Raw genomic sequence first — 22,541 nt, 5'->3', positions numbered from 1 at the left:
TTTCTTTAAGCTGCCATCATGAAGGCTTTTATATACAAATAATTTATATAGAAATTATGTTTAGATATTTGATAAGTGGACAGGACTCGAGAGATAAAAATAGTCTGGGGAGGAAGATAGAGTCACAATATATGGAAGATCCCAACTCATACAGAGGAACTACAATTTAATGTAGTTTTAAGATGAGAGATGTAAATAGAGAATCAAGCAAAGGGATTAAAAAATCATTTCATCAAGCACTATTTTCCACCTGAAAGAATTTAACTTTTTGAAAGATGAGAAACCATAGAGGATATAACTGGTGTTAGGGAAATGATATCTTATTAAGTTTTTGTTTTTTTTTAAATGAGGGAGCTTTATTTAACATTAAGGTGGATAGGGGACCAAAGGTTGACTGGTTCACTTGGTGATGGTGTTCGCATTTGTGCTTTTGCTGCTGTCACTGAGCACAACGTATGGAGTCTTCTGGGCCTTCTGCTTCTCTTGGAGCAGAGCCACTGTGCCCAGAGGAGCTGGAGCTCATCTTCTTCAGGAGCGCCTCCTTGTCCAGCTTCTTCATCCATCACTCCATCTTCATTTTGCCCGAGCTCTTCCCATGGAAGCAGTGGGACAGCTGTTGGAATGCCTCCTTGGATGTGAGTTTCTGGCCTGTCTCATCCACATACTCAATCTTAATGTCAGGCTTGTAGCCGTCCTTTTCTTTGAAGTCCTGGGTAAAGCCATGGTACTCTTCTCTCCTGCTGTACTTGTTGTCAGTGGCCATCTTGTCTTTAATGCAGTATACAGCTGAGGGCAGGGACTTGTTGGGTTCCTTCACCCAGGCCACCTTCTGTACTGTGGTCTCCAGCAGACCTTTGTTCTGGCACAGGAGCAGGGCAGCAGCCAGCCCTCTGTTCACAATAGGCTCCTCATCCAGGATGGTGGTAGAGGAGGCAGAGAAATCCTGCTGCTGCTTCTCCTCATCCAGGTTCACAGTGCTCCAGCCAATGTTCTCTTTCCCATCCGACTCAAAGCCACCATTGGCTGAGCGCTTATTGTCCTGTTCAAAGTCCATGAGCTGCTCTTGTTTCTCCTGGTTGCCAGCCAGCCCATAGGTGGGGATCTCCCCCAAGGTGCAGCAGAACTCTGAGATGGCATTGAACACGATGGCCCCCTTCTACTTGGAATCTTCCTCCTCATCCTGGCCCCGCTGACGAGACTCCCAACTTCTTCATAATCTCCACCACCTTCTCATTGCTGTCCTGAAGCTGCTGCAACTACTGCAGCTGCCATAGCCACCATCCCTTCTCCAACTGCTTCTGCAACTCTAGCTCTGCCTCATCCTCCTCCAGTGCCTCAGGGGACCCTGAAGGCAGAGCTCCCCCATCCTCCTCATCACTGATGTCCATGTTATCCACCTGGGTGTCACTTGATGGCAGGGGCTGGGGCACAGGCTCCTTTTGGGCATCCTCGGGTGAGCCTCCTCTACCTCTGACACTCGGTGTCAACCCTGGCTCCTCAGCCTTGAACCAAAATCCCCATCTTGAGTCTGGTCCCCAAGGGGCAGCAAATCATCTGCCAGCAGGACTACCTCCTTTTCCTTCTTACAGATTTTCTTTACTCTCCATTTGGTCTTTTTAAAGGTCACCATCACCTCAGGCGTGAGGTACTCAGAGGCCAGCCTGGGTCCTACCAAGCTCTGGGACTGTGCCTGCAACCACAGCTTGGTCCGGATCTCTTCCAGCTCTTGTTCCCATAGGCCATGAGCTGTGTCACCCTGCTCCAGCCAGAAGGAGTGTGGTTGCTCAACTTCTAGCTCCTCATTATACTTGGCCAAGATAGAGAGAGGTTTTTGCTGTGCCAGGTCATCCACGCTCTCATCTTCTGCAAAGGGCAGGTAGTTGGGCTTCTTCTGAAGCTTCACATTCTTCTCTACTTGTTCCGTATCTACCAGCTTCATATTCACCAGCACATCCCTCCTCCTCCTGCATCACGCCTTTGTCCATCAGGGTGAGGATCACAGTCTTCCTGTCTCGGAAGGACTCTATGGCATGTTCCATAATGAGGCCCTGATGGTCCCGGGCACTGCATAGGTCCTGCCACCTCTGCTCAAATTCCTCCTCCACCAGAGTGCTGACACCAAACTCTTGATCCATCTGTTCCAGCAGCTTGGCCCTCTTCTCTGCCAGGTCTTTCTCCTTCTGCAGCTGCCAGCTCCTCTCAATCCATGCTGCAGTGTCATCCAGCCAGGGGTCATCCTCCCCCATTGTCTTTCTTCCCTAACTTCTGGTTCAATAGCCACTTTTCCTTGGCAGCTGCCAGTTTCTCCCAAAGCTCCTCTCACTGTCGCAAGGCCATGGGGTTGATGACATTGGCACCCACAGGCTCCTCTTGGTGCCCACCTCTTTTTGACAGCACTGACTTCTAAGGGTTTAAGCCCCAACTTTGCCTGGAGTTTATTGGTCTCTTTAATGCTGAGTGATGAGGCATCTCCTGAGCCAGCTTTAGAGCTGGCAGCGGCCTTGAAGCCATCATCGTGTTTTTCCTGCTTCACTTGCTGCTAGGAAGTCTCGGCCTGGCTGCATTCTTGCCCATGCGCGCCACTATGGGCTTGGGCTTCTGTCCCACACTGCCCATTCCCATGCGGCCCACTCCTGCACTAGCTCCCCCATTCCAGGCTCCGCTTCTGTTGTTCACCACCAATGCCACCGCTGCCGCCACTCTGATGCTTGTGTTTTTTATGCTCCTGATGCCATGGAGCCTGCTCAGCTGAGCTCCTGGTACTGGCCACAGCGGTAGTTCAGGCTGCTGCTTCTTCTCCAAGGTGCTTCTTTGGTGAACCCATTGTGGTATGTCTGCCTGGAGCTGGGCTGCCACGGAGCCCCAGTGACCTTAAATTTGCATTCTAAGATCCCTCTGTCCTGTCACCTTCTGCATAGAAGATAGACTACACAAATATTTAAAATTATTTTCCAACAGTATTGTTATTTACATTCTTGTGCGGTCCTCTGCACCTGACTGAGTTTGCCCAAGCAGGTGCTTTAAACAATTGAGCTAACCCGCAAGGCCCCATTGTCTCTCTCTCTCTCTCTCTCTCTCTTTTTTTTTTGAGATAGGGTTTCACTATGCTGTTTAGACTTGCTGTAAACTCACTTTGTAGCCCTGGCTAGGCTCAAGCTCATAGTGATGCTCCTGCCTCAGTTTCTGGGATAACAGGCGTACAACACCACACCCAGCATTAACTTTTTTTTTTTTTTTTTAGCATTTACATTCTTAATGGAAACATGAGCCTTTGATTTATCTGCCGGTAGAATGGCAGTACACCATTTTTTGAAGTAGTAGTTTTACAGCCAGGACTGGAGGCTCGATAATAAAGTTCTCTGTTGAAAAATAACAAACAGAAGTGCATAAAACAGCGTTAATTTTTAAATGAAAATATCTTGAAGGATAAAAGATGGATTTCTATATATGGCTGCCTTGTTCTCTTTAGTAATGTTATAAATAATAAGACTGATACAGACATTCTACCTTGCAAAGCTACCAAAAGTTGAAAGGTGACTATTCTGGTTTTTGAAATAGTAGAAAATTATATGTTTCACTTGCGTTTTGCTATTATTATAGCAGCTTTTATTTTTGTACTAACAGGCTATATCCCAGTTGGCTGGAGTTGAACAACAAGCAGCTGTGCAAAAGCCAGATTTAGTTCGAAGGTAAGTATGAAAACATTGAGTATATACTGAAGTGTGTACAATAATTAGATGCTTAGTGCATCTCAGCTAAGGAAGCTTTTGTGTTCTTTTGTGTGCAGGTTTAATAAAATTGGCAGGTATTACTTGTTTTATTTTTTATTTTTATTTATTTATTTGTTTTTGGCGGAATCGGGGATTGAACTCAGGCTCTTGTGCTTGCCAGGGAAGCGCTTATTCCACTGAGCCATCTCCCCGGCCCCTACTTGTTTTATTTTTAATATATAAATACAGACAGTATGGATATTAAATTTGACATTTTATTAGTCTATAGTATTCAATTGTAAGACAATTTAGAAGACTTAAAAAGGAAATAAGAGCTGGATCTGGATATGGTGGTACATACCTAGAATTCCATCATATTTCTAGTAGGCTAAGGCTGGAGAATCCAACTCCAACCTGGACAGTTCAGAGACTTAGCAAGATTCTGTCTCATAATGAAAGCATTTCAAAAGGACTAGAAATGTAGCTCAGCATGAAGGCCCTGGGTCAATCTCTAGTTCCACAAAAGAAAACATAAGGAAATAATACAATTTAGAATAAAAATCTAGCTAATACAAAGGAATAAATTACAACAAAATATGTAATTGTACTATTACTTGGTAGCTGTAAGCTAGTATTCTTCTGCACATTTTTCTAATTAATTTCAATTATTTAAATTCACTGATTCTTTCCTTTGTCCTGTTTGTAACACTTGTATCCCTTTGCCCATTCATCGACTTTTTCTTTTTCCAGTACTGGCAATTGAACTCAGGACCTTGTGCTTGCCAAGCAGGCATTATACCATTGAGCTAGCTCCCCGACCATTCAGTGACTTTTAAAAAAATTTCTGATTCTACGTTTACTTCTATAATTTCCATTTTTAAGTACCTTTTATTTCATGAAGTTTTGTTTTCCTCATTTGCTTAAAGAATATATATAATTATTTATTTGTTCTGTGGTATTGAAAATTGAGCCCAAAGTTCCATGCAAACAAAGCAAGGACTCTACTCCCTCACCACATGTTCAAGCCTTCAATAAATTATTTTGATCATGGCTGCTTTAGTATCTTTTCACATAATTACAAAATCTGATTCATCTTAGTGTTAATACCTATTAATTGGTATTTTTCCATTCAAGTTACGATTTTCCTCATTTTTGGTATCAGAATATTTTTATTTATATCATGGGCATTTTGAATGTTATGTGACTTTGGATCCTATGTAAATCTTCTATTTTAGCATATATTCACTCTGTTGAGGTGCATAGGTCCTGGCCAGTTTTCTCAGTGATACAGAGTAAAGAAACTCCCAACCTGCTAGATATCTGGTACAAGTTCTTTTCTTGAAAATAGAAGAATGAATTTTAGCAATAATGGAGGTTAAGAGAAGAAAGAATATATATTGGGAGACAGAAAGTTTCTGGCTAAGAGAGATACAGAAGAGGACCCAAGTGGGTTGCCAAGGACCTTGCCTTTCCTAGGGATTTTTACAGAGCATAACCATGAGGTGAGGTGGGTCCAAAGTGGGGAAAAATGGGAAATCACAAGGTGGAACAAAACTATAGTCTACCAATAAGATGATAAGTACAGTTTCTCAGATAAAATTGCTTTAATCTGGATCAAAGGGGGAAGTGAGTCAAGGAACAATTAGGCATGAACAGGGGCTTTTCCTGCAGGAGACTGTATTAGTGCCTCTTCCTGGCTTCCTCAAGGTAATTGATATCTTTCTATAATATCAGTCCCTGATGTTTATTCTTAGGAAGTATATGGTTGCTTTTGTTTTATCTTCTATCTTGAGGTCTGGTCTGCAGTGGAGGTGCCTGTCTCCCCAACAGCTGCAAGACATCTCTTCTTCTGTACTGGATCTTATGAGAGTCTAGCCTTATCCAATCCTCCATAGTATTTCTATCTAACTCAGTTGCTATAACAGTGTGATATGGTTCTAATGACAACTTAGTTTTCACAATATTTATGCTATTCTGGTCTGCTTTGTTCAGCTAGCACCACTATGCCTCATCATGTGACTAAAGAGTAGAGAGTTCTCTTGGCCTATAATCCAAGCCACATTCTACTGCTAAGGCTCATTCTCGTGCCTCCTGGGGAAGGAAGAGGCCTGTTTAAGCCATCTTCTGCTGTTGGGGTGGGAGTCATGAGACAGTGTGTTTGGGCTGCTTGTATCTTGACAGGAAGTCAAAATATCATGAGCCTTGCTTGACTACTTTCTGTTACAGGTTGGGTATTGGTAGATGCCAAGCTACTCTGTTTTTCAAGTCCTGGGGATCCCTAGATAGTGTGCTTTTCTCTTTTCATTTTCAGTGCCCTCACATGATTGCCTACTGTATTACATATTTTCAGATTTCTTTTAGCTGTATTTAATGGAAATAAACAGTTGAGCTTTTGCCATCATGATCCAAACACAAAGTTGTTTTAATAATTAATTTGTGATATACACAATTTAGCCCCATTGGCTAAAATTATGTCTCTTTCATCCTCAAAAGATACATTACTGCCATTTCTCTGTGTATTTAGAGCCTCTAGGATCAGTATTACTCATTTAAAAAATTGTTTGTAGTGCTGGAGATAGAAACCAGAACCTCATGCTTGCTAGGTAAGTTCTCTTATCGCTAAGTATATCTCTAGCCCTTAGGGAGAAGTATTAGTCCACCAGTTGTATTTCTGGTAAAAAATACTATTTCTAAGTCTCTTTTGTGTATCATTATATACTTGCTTTATGAATAGTTTTTAGAAGGGCTTACCTAAAAGTTAATTTTAAAAATATCAATTTAAAAAAAGATGTCTTGTAGGGGCAGTTATTAGGGATTAAACCTAGGTGCATCACACAGAGCTACATTAACTCTTTTTTTATTTTGAGATAGTGTCTTGCTAAATTAACCAGACAGGCCTCAAAGCTATGATTTCTCCCAGTTTGACCTCCCAGAATGTTGAGATGACAGGCATATGCCATTGCCAAAGCCAGCTCACCAGTATCATCTGTGAGGCTGAATCAGGCAGAGCACAAGTTCAAGCCCAGCCTGGGCAGTTTAGTAATACCCTGTCTTAAGATTGAGGATGTAGCTCAGTGCAAAAGTTGGGGTTTGATCCCCAGTACTGCCCCCTCAAAAGAAAAATTCATTGAAATGTAGTTTTATACTATATAAGATTACATATTTAAAGTATATGATCCAATGGCATTAGTATATTCACAGAGTTGTGTAATCACCACATTAAAAATATATTTTACTATTTATTAATTTTTCCTCAAACTTGTTATTTATAATTTTATAATTAAGTTTTTCTTAGATTTTTACTATCAAGATTTGATGAGTTACTTTTTTTAATCATTAGCTTGAATCAAGATGTGGCAGCTATGAAAGAAAATACTTATAATCCTGATTATCCAAGTGGAAATGGCAAACCAGATCGGATTAAGCAGAGAAGAGCTTCCTGTCCCCGACCAGAAAAGGGGACTAAATTTCAGCTTACTGTTCTTCAGGTTAGTGTATACCTATGGTGTGGTTATGGGTGCATGTACAGGTCTTAGAGGGCTAGGGATAAGTTATACCATGGAAGCAGATTTAGAATATAATGGAACTCTCTGTGAGCTAAATTTTCTTCCATTAAAATATTTTTGATAGGAGTATTGTGTGTTAATTGTTTAACTTGGAGAATATAGGATAGATATGAGAAAGAAAATAAGCATCACTTACAGTCACCACTCAGAGCTAGCACCTGATAACATTTTAGTTTTTCATTTTTTCCTATATGAATGTGTAGTATATTCCATTATTAAGATTCTAAGCAACTGCACTGACGATAGCAATGTATAATAGTAGGGTCATGCTTGAAATGTCTGTCATTCTGGTCTTCTAAATACATACTGCCTGTCATGTCATACCAATTACTACCATACTGTCTCTCAAGCAAATGTTTGTTTAAAAAAAAAGGATGATAAATGAAAATAAGAGACAAGAAAAAAAAAAGTCATAGGACTGTCCTGCTACAATGCAAATCTATGGTTAGATTTCTAAATTTCTGTGTAAAAATATGTAATTGTTTATCCTATTTTAAAAAATATTATTTTCTTTTTTCCTCACATTCTGTAGGGATTTAAAGTTTAACATATCAATACTTGATGGAAAATACCTGTTTCATGTTATGTTTAAGATGCTTGATATTCACACAGATAATGAGGTTAAGCTCAACTGCCTATGTTATAGGGTAATAATATCATTAAGCTTCTCTTCCAGAGTGTTAACAACTTAAGTTTGCAGACCAAAAATTAGAGAAAACGAAGGGCTGCAAGGACAGCCAACATTTTGGCCCTAGCCTTTCAAGTTCAGTGAAGACTCAGAACATAGGAGAACCTATACTGTAACATCATGCAACTCAGTTGTGTCCCAAATTTTCTGATCAAGGAGATTATGGGGCCACAGAGGAAAGTGATCAATGATGTGGAGTGTGCCTAAGGAGAGTCACGTGGAGAGAAAACATTCTCGCAGGCTTTCACAGAGAGCAAATCAGCCAAGTAATGGCGGTGACTCATCCACATGGCTGATACTGACAAAGGGTCTACAAACTGTGGTACAGGGTTTCAGGGTAAATCCTGAGGGGATTTGACTGACCTTGGCAGATACAAAAGTTACATTTTTTGTTACATATTATATAGGTCTTGCTTTATCTTAGTCTTAACCATCCAGCAGAAAAGTATAAAAACAAGGTATGAAAAGTAAAGGCATATTAACATATTGAGCTATAAAGGGCTCAAGTCAACAACTTCTGACATTGCCAGTCCTAAGTATAACCCACTACTGTTAAGGACTACTAGACTATATTGGCTTTCTTTGCTGATTTCACACACCTACAATATTTAAATGGCAATGGAATACCCATCGCTGACAAAACTAAACAAAAAAGAGGGTACAAATGAGGGACCATTTTGTATCTGTATACAGCTAACTTTCTCTTAATTCTTTTTTATTTTTTTGGTGGAACCAGGGATTGAACTCAGGCCCTTGCACTTGCCAGGCAAGCACTTATTCTACTGAGCCATCTCCCCAGGTGCACCCCTTTTTTTCTTTTTGCAGAACCAGGGATTGAACTCAGGCCCTTGTGCTTGCCAGGGAAGCACTTATTCCACTGAGCCATCTCCCCGGCCCCACTTTCTCTTAATTCAATGAGAAAAAAGATTTGAATAGTGTTTAGACAGGATGTCATGTCTGCATCTTGTACTTTGAATAACCACTACGAAGAAAACAATATGCAATATATTAATTATTGAAACTGTCCTATTAATCTGTTTTGAAACTGTCTCATTGCTATTTGTTTCTCAATAAAATTAATGAAAAAAAATATAAAAACCAGATTGTAATATTATTAGTTTAGTAGCAAAAACATACTGAATTTTTCTCTGGTAGGCACCCTAAATGACATTTTATGACACACCCATTTTATCATGTAAACTTTCTAAATCTCTGTATGATAGGTAGACATATAGTCATCTTTACAAATGAGGATATTACATATCAAATAATTTACCTAAGATCATTCAACCAGCAGGTGATCAAGTGAGATCTGAACCTAGATCAAATATTATAGTCTGTATCTCCAGTCAATATGATACCAATTTCAAGTGGCTGTTTAAACCTATGTACAATTTTGTATCCTATCTTTTTGAAAAACATAATACATCATGTATATATTCATCTTTCATTAAGTTATTTTTAAATAACATTTTAAGTGATTGCAGTAGATAGTTATTTGAATGATATAATTCAGTCATTCCTTCTATTATTTGTCCTTTTTGTCTGTCTCTTTCTGCCAGTCTTAATTTCCTTTCTGCCTTCCATTCTCTGCCTGTATGTCTATTTTTCTCTCTGCACCAAACATCTTATAAGTTCTTTGTATTTATCCCTTATTATTTCCTTATGATACAGCCCTAGAAGTAAAATTTATGGATTAAAAAGTTGAAATTTTAGAGATTGAAGGTATAGCTTAGTGGTAGAGCATGTGCTTAGCATGTGCAAGACCCTGAGTCCAACTCCAGAACAAAAAGTATGACACTTTTATAAGTTTCTAAATACTCGTTGCTAAAATTATAGACCGATAAATGAATGACTGAATTTTGTTATTGTGTTACACACTGCTGTAGTGATTTTTGTAAATTTTGTAATTTGTTGTTAGAATTTGTTGTAATTTTTTGTTCGATTTTTTTGTCAGGGTCACATTTCTGACATGTTTTTACTGACTAATTTGCTTCTATTATATTTACTGTGGGATGGCTGTTGAGGTGGTAGATAGTTCACCGAGTGAAAAACATAATGTTGCTAGAATCTGAAGGATTATTGGGCATGGTAGTTTATAACTATTCCTAGTGCACAGTAGGCTGAGGCAGGCAGATCACCACGAGTTGAAAGGCCAGCCTGAATTATATAGCAAGATCCTGTCTCAAAAAATGAAGGAAAAAATGAATGTAAAGTTTTTTTCTCTTTTGTTTATTTTATCTGATTCTGAAGTATTTGAACCATTTTCCACATATATTTTATGTGAAATCATCAAGATAGTCCTGTACATCATTTATAAAGAGAAATCAGTGATTCTTAAATCGATGAAATATGTATGCTTAGGTTTCAACTTCTGGAGACAACACGGTAGAGTGTCAGCTGGAGACTCACAACAACAAGATGGTTACCTTCAAATTTGATGTTGATGGTGACGCACCAGAGGACATTGCAGACTATATGGTAAGTATAGTAAAATCAAAATATTTTCCCTGTAGTGTTCTCTGTCTCTTTATTTTCTCCAAGTCCTCCTTCATTTATTCAGACCCGTATGTTTTAAAGAGCATGGTTAGTTTTTCAAATCTCTACAGAGCCAAATTGGTTATGATTAGGAAAATATTAGAGCATATTCTCTTTACAATTTCTGACTTTATGATAAAATCATTAATAAGCTTTTTAATCATAATTTTGTTGCATAAATCCCCGATTAAATCAGGATCTTTTTTGGGTAAAATCTGAGCATCAATAGCTTGCAAGCTATTCAGGTAATTCTACTGTGTTAGCCAGTGATGTAACATCATTCATGTAAGTACTTAAATTATGTTCTTTCTTCAGATTTTTTTTTAAAAAAATTTCTGAATGGTTAGGCTTAAGTTAGTATTTTTCTTCTTTTTTGATAGGGATTTGTCTAGTTTCACAGACAGAATGCAAGTTTTTTATTTCTGCATTGCTAAGTAGAAATAATAATTTTATCAGGTTTATATCTAACATAGTATTTTCTGAAGTTTCAGTTCTTTCCTATTTCTTAGGTGTGGTAAACCTAAGACTTTGTACCACTATTTGTCATCTTTGTTTTTTGCAATATTAGAGATTGAACCCAGGGCCTTCACACTTAGCTGCATGCCGCATTCCTCTCTACCATTTTTAAATTTTTTTTGAGACAAAGTCTTACTAAATTGCTAAGTTGCCTAGGCTGAGCCCAAAATTGAGATCCTCCTGCCTCAGCTTCTCAAGAGTGCTGGAATTTTAGGCAGTACCACCAGGTCCAGCTTGTTTACCATCTTTGAAGATACTTCATTTTGTAATTTGTGGATTATAATTTTTTAGATTTGGACATCCTAATTTTAAACAGTGCCTCAGTTACACTTTAAATAATGCCCCATTTATTGGAGTCCAGGTAATTTAAAAAGTACTTGCTTCTTTAGGTCATGCCAGTCTGGCAATGGCATTCCATTAGTGGTGTTATGGTACTTCAATTTAGATAACTTTTTTTTTCTGTATAGTTGTAAGTATTATGATTTTGAAAAAACTAAATTCTCGTGAATAGACTGCCTTCTATTTGGGGCCAGGTTGAAGATAACTTTGTGCTGGAGAATGAGAAAGAAAAATTTGTAGAAGACTTGAGGGCTATTGTAGGTCAAGCCCAGGAGATTCTTCATATCCATTCTGCCGCAGAAAAATCCATGGGAATTGACTCTATTACCTTGGAATCCAACAGTAACCAAGTAAGAGCAATTGTTTAGCAAGTAGGTCTTTTTTGATATGTGTTAGGAATTTCATTATTTATCTATTCATTTTTAATTCAGACAGGATCATCTGAACAAGTACAGATAAATTCTGCATCCACTCAAACCAGCAGTAAGTATATTTACTAAAATTTATGATTTTTCTTTTGAAGCAAGACATTTGGAGACTTAATTTACATACCTTCATTGAAAAACATGTTAACCTGTAAAGTAATTTGATAAGTTGTTATTTTTGCACACTTTGCAAAGAGTATATAGCTCAGAGATAAGAATCAGTTCTCCAAATTTCCTCCAAGTGTTGGTTCTTTATCTGATTAACTTATTTCTGAGTTGTTGCATGTATGTTAACCAGAAAAGCAGTTACACTACCTGTGACCTTTATTGGCCTGTTTGAAACAATTGTGAAGTCGTTCTTTTCTGATATAAGATGGATAGAAAGTTTCTTAAGTAAAATTATTATGTTCTGAATTTGCCTTTTGTTTTAATTTGTTTTTCAGTACCAGGGATAGAACTTGGAACCTTACACTTGCCAGGCAGGTGTTTATGCTGCTGAGCTATCTCCTCGGCTCTTTTGCCTTTTGTTTTGGTAGTCATTCATATCTTGATTTTATCCCACCAGTAATAATGCTTCTACTAGCTTTGACCACTAACTTTTTGTAAATCATTTTCCAGATATACATACAGATACTATAACTGGGGTTCTTGCGTTTTCTCTTTTGATAACGTAATCTCTCTATTCTCACCTCTGCTCTTGGGTATATAAAAAGTAGCTGGGAGGGGGAGGAGAACCATAGACATGTGAAAACCTCTAAAGAACTTTTTAACAGTATGAGGAAGCAAAAGGTATTGTGAGAGTAATGAAACCAGATGGTGTCCGAAATTTTGTTTGACTGTGTTAGGATGACAGGGTCCTTCTGTATGTTATTTTTCTGGTTAGCAGGTTTCTAATTAAAGTAGGAGGGTAAAGTTTAAAAGAATATTAAGTTTACGGAGCAGGAATTCAAGTGTAGGGATTTGTTTTACTTTGTTGTTTATATTGCCATATGGTAAAATCAACTTCTAATGGATAGCTTATAAATATCAGTGCTTGTATTGATTTAATTAAGAACCAGTATAAAAAAGATGCCAAACAGGAGATGTAGGGTGTTTTCATTTTTGTTTTGTTGCACTGGGGACTTAACCCAGGTTGTTCTCCTTGAGCTACACTTCCATTGGAGATAGTATATCACTAAGTTGCTAAATTGTTCCGTCTGGGTTCAAATTGATATTCTTTTTTTCAAGAGTTGTAAATTTTGATGGAAAAATGCTTTCCATGCCTCCCCAAAACCAAGTAGTGTCTTGCTTCTAATTATTATTGATAGAAACTGTGTGCTTAGTTTTTTAGATTATTTGTCAAGGTTGAAAGATATGGTCTTACAATTATTCCAATATCAGAGGAAATAAATATCAAATTGGTTTTTTAATCCGGTTGCCTTAAAAGGTAAACAAATTGACAATTGCTTAGCATATTAATTCTTTTGTTATTTCTACAGATGAATCTGCTCCTCAGTCATCCCCAGTTGGTCGATGGCGATTTTGTATCAATCAAACAATAAGAAACCGGGAAACTCAGTCTCCTCCTCTTCAGCCTTCTTTGGCTACAGTTCCAGAGTTACATCCATTTCCTTGTAAGTTTTCTTTTCTTCTTCTTCTTCTTTATTTTTTATTTTTTTTTTACGGAACTGGGGATTGAACTCAGGTCCTTGCACTTGCCAGGAAAGTGCCTATTCCACTGAGCCATCTCCCTGGCCCCTGTAAGTTTTCATTTTGTGCTAGTTTTGTCCAGACTCAGAAGTTATGGATGCAAAATATATAACTTATCTTTATCCTGTTTTCATAGGTATATTGTGCTTATTAAATTTTCATAATCCTTTTTAAAGCATTTATGTTAGTATACAACTTTAAGCCATTTTTAAATATTTATACAAAAAAAGAGAAAGTTGTTTTTCCTTGACCAGTTGAATTCTGTGATATTTTGAGTCTTACCTAAAGAGTACTCTCACAGAGGTTCTCATTTGTCTCTGTTTTTGTATTGGGAATCAAACTCGGGACCTTGTGCTTGCCAGGCAGGTGCTGTGTCACTGAATTATATCCCCAGCACTCATTTGTCTTTTGCTTTTCATGCTCCTTTTCAGTTTGGTACTACTCCATGCTTTTTACTTATTAGTATATACTTAGCAATTCCTTTGTTATTGTTCCAGGCTCAAGAAACACAAATAATAAGGAAATGTCACAGGACACGTTGCTCACGATAGAAAATAATCCGTGTGAGCGTGTACTTTTCACCTTCAAATCAGAACATAAGGATTTAGTTGATGGTAAGACTTCTGAATGTGCTAGTATAGAAGCCAAGAAGCCAGCTATACCTTATCCAATGGAAGATGACAGGCAGATAACGGCACCAAGTACTAGTAGTTCCACTTATTCTGCTACTTCGGTTTGTACAATTCCAGTCAAATGTGACAGACTCACCAACCAGACAGGTATGTTCATACCTGTATATCCATGTGATCAAGCTTCCAGTCAGGCTAATGTGCTTGTGACCTATTCTGGCGAATCAACGCAGATTACTGATAATCCTGTTACGACTTCAGCATTTGTTTCTGATCAAAAGCCTCGGTCTTTATCAGTACAGCAGCCAACTCCTGATGCAGAGTTTATGTCCCAAGAAGGAGAAACAGCAGTGAATACTGAATCAGGTTCTCCTAAGGCAGTCATTCCCACTCAGACCCCTGGCCTTGAATCAACTACCCTTCTACCCATTACTGTCCTGGAATCAGATGGGGAAAGACCTCCAAAAATGGAGTTTGCAGACAACCGCATTAAAACTCTGGATGAAAAATTGAGAAACTTGCTCTATCAGGAGCACAACACCTCTAGTATATATTCTGAGAGTCAGAAGGATACCCAAAGCATAGAATCTCCATTTTCTTCTTCTGCTGAAGACACGCTTTCTTGTACAATGACAGAAGTTATAGCCATCAGTCACTGTGCAATCCAAGATAGTCCTGCACAATCTCCAAATTTCCAACAGGGAGCCTCTAATATTCTGTCCAGTGTGGCTGCAAGTCAGCCTGCTAGCATATCAGCGTTCGAACGGGACTTGAATGTGATAACTTCTGTACCCAGCGAATTATGTTTACATGTAAGTATCATTCATCCTAATTCCTTATTTGCTTTTTATTTAAAAAAGAAATTACTTCTCTCTTAAAATATGGTCCTTTGAAACTATGTTACGAGATTCTGAGATCATAAGTATCTAAAGGCCATAATTTAGGTTACACATACTCAGAATTTCTCAGTGTGGATGGCAGATCTGTCACGTGTAAGAGACCCCCCTGGTATTAGCTAGAAATGAAGGAAGCAATGTGTGTGTATTTAGGGAAGAACAGAAATTGATAGTAGGTGGAAAAACTTTCCTTTCTATTTCTGTTTAACAAGAAAGTCTCATCAATATCCTCTTCAAACGTTTTATAATATTAAGCTAAACATGCTGGGGGGTTAATTTACTTGGGAAAAAAAGGTAAAATAACTCCTAATTCCCTGACTTTTTCTAAAATTTTACAGGTTGAATGTTCTTTATCTGACATGCTAGACATTAGAAATGTTTCTGATTTGAATATTTTTTGAAATTTAGAATATACATTTGCATATCTACAATGAGGTATATTGAAGATGTGAGCCAAGTCAAAACACATAGTTCATTTATGTTTATACACAGAACCTGTAGGCAACTTTAGCAATATTTTTAATGTACTACATTTTGAGTGTGAACTCTTACATGAGGTCAGCTGTGGAACTTTCTGCTTGGAGCATCATTTTTATTCTCAGAAAGTTTCATATTTTGGTGCATTACAGAATTCAGATATTCAAATAGGGATGTTCACATGTGCAATGTTGGGTTAATTTCCTTTTTCCCCTTTTTCCTTCTCCTCCTCTTCTGTCTTGTCCTCCACCTAATTATCTTTATTCTCTTTCTCTTTCATTTTCTTCTTCGTTTGTGCTGTGCTGGGGGTGGGACCCAGGTCCTTATATGTGCTAGGCAATTCTTATACATGGTATGCAATTTCTCTACCATTGAGACCATACCTCATGGTGAGTTCCCTTTTGGATTTTTTTATTGCTAATGCATACAAATAAAACTGATTTTTATTATTCATGTTGCACCATTCAAACTTGCTGAGTTTATTAGCTCTAATAATTTTCGGTGCTAGAGTTGGGTGTGATAATGCACACTTATTATCCTAGCACTTAGGAGCTCAAGGCAGTAGGATTGGTGCAAATTTAAGGCCAGCCAAGCCTATAAGGTGAGCTCAAGGCCAGCCTGCACTGCACAGGGAGACACTGTCTCAAAGATTTTTAAAATATATAAAAAGCTTTTGGTGGATTCTTTGAATTTTCTGTATATAGTATAAGATTTTGTCATCTGTCAACAGACATGTTTTATTTCTGGTTTTTCTTTTAATCTGTTAAATTTCATTTACTGCTTTACAACTTCACTGTCCTTTTAGTTTTTGTACTCAGTTTTTAAGAAGTTTGCAATATCCTATTCATCTTTTTTGCATCAATGATTATATCTTTTTTAGTAACTGTAGTTCATTATTTTCCTTACAGATGTAGTACAGCTACATGTGAATTAACAGCAGAAATACATTCTGATAAATGTGTTGATAGGCTACTTATTTCCATGTACATCACAGAATGTACTTAAAACTAGATATATAACCTATTATATATCTAAGCTATATTGTATAGCCCATATCTTTGTATTGCAGACCTCTATATCATGGTAATGTAGTGAATACTATAAGCAATTATAGCACAGTTATAAATATCTGTGTCTCTAAACATAGTAAAGGCACAATAAAATATTAAGCATGAGGAATTTTCAAGCTCCATTATAACTTTATAGGGTTACCGTTAATATATGCAGTACATTGTTGACCAAGATGTTGTTATGCAATGCATGACTTTATATTAATACATCATTCTGGAGATATTAATGTCTTAGTTTGTGTTATAAATGCTATTTCCTTGGCTATTCCTCAGTTCAAATTTAATATTTTCTAATAGTGTTGAATTTCCATAAAATTGTTTGGTTATTCTGAGTTGTGCATTCATCTCTTTTTTCCCCCTTAAGATTCCTTGCTTAGCCGGGTGTGGTACATGCCTATAAGCTTAGCAGTTGGGAGGCTGAAGAAGGAGGAGCACCATGAGATCAAGGCTCGCCTGGGCTACATAGTTGAAGGCCAGCCTGAACCACATAGTGAGACCCTGTCTCAACAAACAAAAAAGATTCCTTGTTTATTTGCCTATAAATGCTATATATAATTACTGTAGCCTTCTGCCAGTAATTTTAGGAAAGCCATACAACACACTCACCAACATTTGTATTGTAACTTGTCTCTAATGCTGCCTGTACTGTGACCTAGTATATAGTCTTTAAAGGCAGGAGGGCTTCATGTTCATCTTCCTCCTAGATGTTATCTCCTCCTATGCTGATCCATTGCTTGGCCACAAACCATTTACTCTTTCTATTCAGATTTAGGGGCATATATTCTGTGGTCTTTTGCTTGTGTGTAGGTAGGGAAGAAAGGGAAAGAACTTCATGGCTTTTCCTTCTTTGTACCCATTCAGTGCACTCTTCCATACATTGATACTCTGTTGAGCAGTGAATAAATCAAGACCTCTTATTTTTGTGGAGCTCTCAAATTAGTAGGGGGAAATAGACCCTAAACAAAAAAAGTAATAGAAGTAAAGGGCTATGATAGACTAGGGGATTACTCTACATAAAGTGATCAGGGAAAGATTTGTGGTAGTGACATTCATAGGTGGAGATTAGTTCAAGTAATGAAAAGAAAGTAAATAGAGGAGTATTAGAAGGCAACATTAAGAAACAGAAGATTGTGTAGAATTTTTTTTTTTTTTTGCCCGAACCGGAGATTAAACTCAGGCCCTTGCGCTTGCCAGGGAAGCGCTTATTTCATTGAGCCATCTCCCCGGGCCCCATGGGTAGAATTTTATAAGTGGCTAATAACTCATCCTCTGGGTGGGTCAGACCTTGTCTTTGTTGCTCATCTCTCTCACTTTAGTTTGTGGAATTTTTGTTTTTTATTAGTTCATAGCATTTTGAAACAGTTCGTACATATGTTATGGTCTGCTTTTTTTTTCCTTTCAATTATATGTGATTATGTCCATAATTGTATTTCTTGTTGTGTTTGGTGATTTGAATTTGTAAGTGGGATTGAGACATATATTAAATATACCATCTTGATCCAGTTCCTACATAATGAAAATTTTACCTATAATTTTAGTAGACCAGTGCAATACTTGCTAATCTGTAATATCATTCACAGAGTTGTCTTTTATTTTTTTCCTTATCAAAGTGATATTACCCATCCAAAAGGGGTATTGGCAAATGAAAGCTGATTGCTCAGAATATTACTTTCAATAACCCCTTTTCTGCCCTTAGTGTTCGTAGTACTTACCCAGGATAATACGTTTATCGTGTAGGCTGTCTTCCTTCAGACAAATGGTAAATCCTGTTCTTTGTTCTTTTGTATTCACTTTAAACTTGTAGATTATTGTGTAACTATTTTCATGTTTCCCAAAATATTTGTGATTAATATTAGTTTTTATATTATTTTAGTAAATTTATTCTTAAAGCAGTCAATAACATACAACAGTTAATTCTAGGATTTTTTTGAGAGGAGTTGCGCACAAGGACAAGAAAAAAGAGATTGATTGTATAGCCAGCATTACTTCATGATCTCAATTTTTAAAGAATGAATTTAAATCATTTTAATTGTCTCAGTTACTCTTCTCTTGTTGCTGGGACAAAATGAAGGAAGGAAAGGTTTATTTAGCTCACAGTTACTAGAGGTTTCAGTCCATACTCATCTGGCTCCCCGGCAGAGCGGCACATGGCAGAGAGCAACCTTTCATGGCAGCGGCAAAGAGGAAGAGAGCAAAATGGAGGAGTAGCAGCAATAATGGCAACAGAGAGGAAGTCTGTCTCTCTTATGTAACATTCAGGCTATCCGCCCAGGCTGGGAGAAGTGCTCCCACCCATAATCCCAACAGTACTAAAACCTATAATCCCAGTGGATCATGAGTTAATTTCAAACTCTAGAAGTCCCCCCCCCATGACTGCATGGGGCTTTCGTGGGGACAACTAGACACAAACCATAACAATTTTAATCTATTTGTAAATTTCTCTGTGCATACATAAAGAAGGAAACTTTGTTGCTGGTATTTATTGCTCTTAAGAGCCTTAGATAGTTTTTCTCTTACTGTGACAGGCATTTTGAACTCTCTTAAATAATATGAGAATAAATAAACATTGCATTTCAATAGCATGAGATTTGAGTAACTTTTTTGTAAAATGGCACATAGGAAGGAAGTAATTTTTATTTTAACTTTCAGTTTTTAGAGTTGGCATAATGATGAAAAATATCCTGGCATGGGAGACTAATATTCTCTTTTTATTCATCTAATGCCTAAATAACATTTTTAAAGAAATGAGAAGATTTAATTACTACAAATTGAATAGCTCAAGTTCAGTCTGATACAGTTCCATTAATGCAGATATACATAATATTCTAATTTTGATTCATGATTAGTCCACATACGACACCAAAATATACCCCCCCCCAAATCTCCGCAGTACTTAAGTTATTATTACTTTTTTTCTCTTTTTGTCTCCATTAGGAGATGTCTCCAGATGCTTCACTTCCAGGGGATCCAGAGGCCTATCCTGCTGCTGTGTCAAGTGGTGGAGCCATTCATCTGCAGACAGGAGGTGGATATTTTGGCCTAAGCTTTACTTGTCCTAGTCTCAAAAATCCTATTAGCAAGAAATCCTGGACTCGCAAATTAAAAAGCTGGGCATACAGGCTACGGCAGTCAACCAGCTTTTTCAAGAGATCAAAAGTCCATCAAGGTAGTGTGCTTACAGTCAGGAACATTGACTAGGTAACATCATTTTTCATTTAATTATTTTTTTTATTCATATACAAATCTTGCCACTTTTTTCTACATAGCCCATGTATGTGACATGCCCCCATTTAATGTCATTGTCATTTTATTTTTTTCCTTTTGTAACTAATTTGATTTTGCAGTTACTCATTTCATATAGATACTAAGTCTTGGGATAAATCTTACAATGTCTGATTTAGAGTTAGGGACTTACATGATGTTACTTATTATGTTAACACTTGTTAATTGTCAAGTAGGAGTTAAACTTTTTCTACTTTTCTTCATTTGTTGTAATATAAACAAATTTAGTTTTAATGAGAAATTTTTTCTTTTTTGCTTATAATTTGACAAAACTTGCAGTGGAAACAGAAGATATAAGATCAGCAGTTGTTCCTGATCCCATTCCTGTGACACAGGAGTCCACAGTTGATACTAGGGCTTTGAGTAGATGTAAAGCGATGAGTGGATCATTTCAGCGGGGCCGGTTCCAGGTTTGTGTCTTTGGTTGAATCCTCATTTATATAGTCCTTATAAAAGGTAACAGCATTTCTAGGGCTGTACTTCAGTGGTAGAGAACTTGCCAAGCTCTGTATATGAAGCCCTATATTCCATCCCCAGCATAGAAGAAAAAAGTAATAGTATTTAAAGATTGATCTGTAGATGATCCTTAATTTAAATGTAGATCGTATTATTTTTAAACTGTTAACTTTGCATAAGTCTTACCTTTTGAAGCCATCTGTAAAGGAGAATCTACTGAAATGGGGATTTTAGTGGCTAGAAAAAAATATACAAATGGTCATCATTTTTTGATTGGTGGGAGATCTGTTTTATAAAATTAATTTCATGTCCTTTATTATCTTGGCAACTTCATAGCATTTTTTTTGGTAACTATAAACCCAACTATTATGCAAGAGGCCAAAATGCAAGGCTGAATATTGGGCAGAAGATAGTCTTTCCCAATTTTAGTACTACTAGTACATGTGCATCAGAGCAAACCAGCCACTTGTCTATGCTTTACATTGATGTTTAATTTTTTTTAGATTTATCTTTCAGTTAGGTGGAAGCAGACCCTTTTACCTTTTTATATCTCAGGTCATCACAGTTCCTCAGCAACAGTCAGAGAAAGCAACATCTTTTGGAATAGAACACAGACCAGTATTCAAGGAAAAGCAGTCTAGTGAAGAAGCACTAGCCTTTACTGCAGCTGCAGAGTCTCACTTGGTAGAAGTGGAAACTAGCACACACAATATTCAGACTTCCATTTCTTCTCAGAAGTTACAAACTCTTCACAAAACCTTTAAAGAAAATAAAGGAATTGCCAAACAAATTGACAGCTTCTTACCTTTAAGCACAGCTTCTGAGACTGATATATCTTCAGTGACCCCAGAAAAAGAATTGGAAGAAACTTCAGCCATGGGAAGTAGCATGCAGTCTGGATCCAAATTACTGCTTAAAGAAAGAGAGATACTTACTAGTGGGAAACAGCTTCATTCTAATAGTGAATTTTTAGCCAACGTGGCTGGTAATGAAAAAGCAGTGGAAAAAACTAGCCCGGAGAATAATCAGTGCTTACCACTCCATGAACAAGCATATGCTCAAACACAGAGTTCACTCTTCTATTCTCCATCTTCACCAATGAGCAGTGATGATGAATCAGAAATAGAGGATGAAGACTTGAAAGTGGAGCTTCAAAGATTAAGAGAAAAGTAAGAATTATTTCTCTTTTGTTATAAATCTGGATGTGCTGGGTTTTATAGAACAATAATTGATTGGTAGCCAATTTAAGAATGGTGGCATTTTAATTATTAAAACATTTTATGATTGATAACTCCTAAAATGCTCATGTGAGACATTTATATAAATGTATTTCATATAGAATATTTTCACAGAATGAACACTAAGTACAATTTGTTATTTAGAAATATGAAATTATTCTTCTTGCCTTTTGGATTAGGACTTTATTCTAACTACATAATTACACATTTGATTTTTTAAATGGCTAGTTTATATAGTGAGAGACAGTAGTTCATTTTCTTTAGGGTAAGGGAAATATGTTCCAGAATGCAGGTTATTATTTGATGAATGAGATCATTAACCTTCACTGTTGATTCTATGGTACTATAACGTGTTTTGTTATATAGAATGCTGTTTTGCATTTAGTTTTATAAACTAGGTGATATTTTTAATAATTAGCATCAAATTGATGAATTCCATGTCCATTCATATATTTCAAAATTCAGAAGGTACTGTACAAATGAGTAATCAGTTGACTGTTCCAGTGCCCCAAAGCTAGCCAGTGTTTCTCCTTAAAGGCCATAAATGCTACCTGTTTTCTAATATATCTAGTTAGTCTACATATGTACAAATAAATACATATTTTAATGATTGTTCTCTCCAAAATAGTAACTTATACTGCAGAATGTACTTTTATCTTGCTTTGTCTTTCATGATTTTACTATATCTTAGATCTATATTAAATTTTCTATTATATACAGATTCATAGTATAACAATATACATATATACTGATACATTAATTACTAACCTTCTATTGATTATGCAATACCTTACTTTGAAAAATTGAAAAGAACTCTAGTAATTATATGAAAAGGGCTGGATTTTACCAGATATTCTTACATGTTTAGATAAAATTCCATTTAGGTATTCTGTTTTATTTTTTCATTTTTTCCCCATAATTTTATTGAGAAACAAATAGCAATGAGACAGTTTGAAACCAAATTGGTAGGACAGTTTCAATAATTAACACATTGCATACATTTTTCCTAGTGGTTAATTGCT

The 22,541-nt window shown here is 36.9% G+C and overlaps 1 protein-coding gene, 1 long non-coding RNA gene and 1 pseudogene across 2 annotated transcripts in view; 1 reads left to right on the top strand and 2 right to left on the bottom strand.

The window, feature by feature from the left end:
• Positions 1-22,541, top strand: part of Wnk3 (WNK lysine deficient protein kinase 3) — a 266,752-nt gene that overhangs the window by 197,807 nt on the left and 46,404 nt on the right. The window contains exons 11-20 of the mRNA XM_023707818.1: positions 3,625-3,689; positions 7,051-7,198; positions 10,329-10,445; positions 11,552-11,707; positions 11,789-11,840; positions 13,261-13,395; positions 13,969-14,912; positions 19,478-19,709; positions 20,105-20,235; positions 20,837-21,450. Coding sequence (XP_023563586.1) covers positions 3,625-3,689; positions 7,051-7,198; positions 10,329-10,445; positions 11,552-11,707; positions 11,789-11,840; positions 13,261-13,395; positions 13,969-14,912; positions 19,478-19,709; positions 20,105-20,235; positions 20,837-21,450 — 2,594 coding nt within the window. The remainder of the gene's footprint in view (positions 1-3,624; positions 3,690-7,050; positions 7,199-10,328; positions 10,446-11,551; positions 11,708-11,788; positions 11,841-13,260; positions 13,396-13,968; positions 14,913-19,477; positions 19,710-20,104; positions 20,236-20,836; positions 21,451-22,541) is intronic.
• Positions 400-2,824, bottom strand: LOC101560329 (annotated as a pseudogene).
• On the bottom strand, positions 20,468-21,391 carry LOC111814428. The gene is made up of 3 exons (XR_002819422.1): positions 21,318-21,391; positions 21,087-21,193; positions 20,468-20,518 (listed from the first exon to the last, which is right to left on the bottom strand). It is a non-coding gene; the product is annotated as an uncharacterized LOC111814428 (long non-coding RNA).

The sequence above is a fragment of the Octodon degus genome, unplaced genomic scaffold (assembly GCF_000260255.1).
Source record: "Octodon degus isolate 3935 unplaced genomic scaffold, OctDeg1.0 scaffold00314, whole genome shotgun sequence".
Classification (NCBI taxonomy): domain Eukaryota; kingdom Metazoa; phylum Chordata; class Mammalia; order Rodentia; family Octodontidae; genus Octodon; species Octodon degus.
This window is presented reverse-complemented; position numbering and strand designations above follow the sequence as displayed.